We start from the raw sequence: 2,363 nt of genomic DNA, 5'->3' as shown, positions 1-2,363 counted from the left end.
TTTTGCTTGAGTTTTCTGGTATCTCCAAAACAAAAGATAAAGAGGGCTGGAGAGATGGCTCAGCAGTCAAGGTACTTGCCTGCAAAGCCTAGAGAACTGGGTTTGATTTCTCAATATCCATGTAAAGCCAGATGCACAAGGCAGTGCAAGCATTTGGAGTTTGTTGGCAGCAGCTAGAGCCCTGTGTACCCATTCTCTCTCTCATTCTCTCTTTTCCTCTTTCTCTCTCTAATAAATAAATAAATATTTTAAAAAAGAGGATGCTTGGCACATAGTGGATGCCTAGTTACACAGCAGTTGTCTGGTACACAGTGGATGTCTGGTACACAGTGGTAGTGTGGTACACAGTGGATGTCTGGTACACAATGAATATCTGGTACAGAGTGAATGGTACACAGTGGATGTGTGGTACACAGTGGATGTCTGCTACAGAGTAGATGTCCATTATGTAGTGATGTCCAGCACACAGCAGATGTCCTGCACACAGCAGATGTCTGGTACCGGGGATGTGTGGTACACAGTGGATGTGTGGTACATAGGGGATGTGTGGTACACAGTGGATGTCTGGTACACAGTGGTAGTGTGGTACACAGTGGATGTGTGGTACCAGGGGATGTCTGGTACACAGTGAATGGTACACAGTGGATGTGTGGTACACAGTGGATGTGTGGTACACAGTGGTAGTGTGGTACACAGTGGATGTGTGGTACACAGTGGATGTGTGGTGCACAGTGGATGTGTGGTACACAGTAGATGTGTGGTACCAGGGGATGTCTGGTACACAGTGAATGGTACACAGTGGATGTGTGGTACACAGTGGATGTCTGGTACACAGTGGATGTGTGGTACCAGGGGGTGTGTGGTACACAGGGGATGTCTGGTACACAGGGGATGTGTGGTACCAGGGGATGTGTGGTACACAGTGGATGTGTGGTACACAGGGGATGTGTGGTACACAGTGGATGTCTGGTACACAGTGGTAGTGTGGTACACAGTGGATGTGTGATACACAGTGGATGTGTGGTGCACAGTGGATGTGTGGTACACAGTGGATGTGTGGTACACAGGGGATGTCTGGTACACAGTGGATGTGTGGTACACAGTGGATGTGTGGTACACAGGGGATGTCTGGTACACAGGGGATGTGTGGTACACAGTGAATGTGTGGTACACAGTGGATGTGTGGTACACAGTGGATGTCTGGTACACAGTGGTAGTGTGGTACACAGTGGATGTGTGGTACACAGTGGATGTGTGGTACACAGTGGATGTGTGGTGCACAGTGGATGTGTGGTACTGGGGGTGTGTGGTACACAGTGAATGGTACACAGTGGATGTGTGGTACACAGTGGATGTCTGGTACACAGTGGATGTGTGGTACCAGGGGGTGTGTGGTACACAGGGGATGTCTGGTACACAGGGGATGTGTGGTACCAGGGGATGTGTGGTACACAGTGGATGTGTGGTACACAGGGGATGTGTGGTACACAGTGGATGTCTGGTACACAGTGGTAGTGTGGTACACAGTGGATGTGTGGTACACAGGGGATGTCTGGTACACAGGGGATGTCTGGTACACAGGGGATGTGTGGTACACAGTGAATGTGTGGTACACAGGGGATGTCTGGTACACAGGGGATGTCTGGTACACAGTGGATGTGTGGTACCAGGGGGTGTGTGGTACACAGGGGATGTCTGGTACACAGGGGATGTGTGGTACCAGGGGATGTGTGGTACACAGTGGATGTGTGGTACACAGGGGATGTGTGGTACACAGTGGATGTCTGGTACACAGTGGATGTGTGGTGCACAGTGGATGTGTGGTACACAGTGGATGTGTGGTACACAGGGGATGTCTGGTACACAATGGATGTGTGGTACACAGTGGATGTGTGGTACACAGGGGATGTCTGGTACACAGGGGATGTCTGGTACACAGGGGATGTGTGGTACACAGTGAATGTGTGGTACACAGGGGATGTCTGGTACACAGGGGATGTCTGGTACACAGTGGATGTGTGGTACACAGTGAATGTGTGGTACACAGTGAATGTGTGGTACACAGGGGATGTCTGGTACACAGTGGATGTGTGGTACACAGTGGTAGTGTGGTACACAGTGGATGGCTGGTACACAGCGAGTGGCTGGTACATACATTGGGGATGCCTGACAAATATCTGCAGATGTTATTCACAAACACTGTCATCCTTACCAAATTTCACATAGCAGGATAACATTTTGGAAATATTAACCACGCTCTTATTTATTCTTCCCTCCTTTCATATTCCCTTTATGCAGCTATACAGCTGTGAGCTCAGTGTTTTATGAGAGGAATGAATCAGATTATGAATCAGAAATAAAAA

The 2,363-nt window shown here is 49.0% G+C and overlaps 1 protein-coding gene across 1 annotated transcript; it reads right to left on the bottom strand.

Moving 5' to 3' along the window:
• Nucleotides 1-444: 444 nt before the first annotated feature.
• On the bottom strand, nt 445-2,153 carry LOC123458796 (extensin-3-like). Its single transcript, XM_045144213.1, has 3 exons — nt 1,721-2,153; nt 903-1,409; nt 445-617 (listed from the first exon to the last, which is right to left on the bottom strand). Exons 1-3 carry the CDS (start codon nt 2,151-2,153, stop codon nt 445-447), a joined length of 1,113 nt encoding a protein of 370 aa, XP_045000148.1.
• Between the last annotated feature and the right edge of the window lie 210 nt (nt 2,154-2,363).

The sequence above is a fragment of the Jaculus jaculus genome, chromosome 1, assembly GCF_020740685.1.
Source record: "Jaculus jaculus isolate mJacJac1 chromosome 1, mJacJac1.mat.Y.cur, whole genome shotgun sequence".
Taxonomy (NCBI): domain Eukaryota; kingdom Metazoa; phylum Chordata; class Mammalia; order Rodentia; family Dipodidae; genus Jaculus; species Jaculus jaculus.
This window is presented reverse-complemented; position numbering and strand designations above follow the sequence as displayed.

Excerpts from the sequence above, each read along its gene's own strand:
- LOC123458796 (XM_045144213.1), bottom strand. The coding sequence starts at position 2,153 with ATGTACCAGCCACTCGCTGTGTACCAGCCATCCACTGTGTACCACACT. Across the intron at positions 1,410-1,720 it reads TGTGTACCACACATCCCCTG|ACATCCCCTGTGTACCACAC; the intron begins GTACCACACATC and ends CCTGTGTACCAG. Across the intron at positions 618-902 it reads TGTGTACCACACATCCCCTG|ACATCCCCTGGTACCACACA; the intron begins GTACCACACATC and ends ACTGTGTACCAG.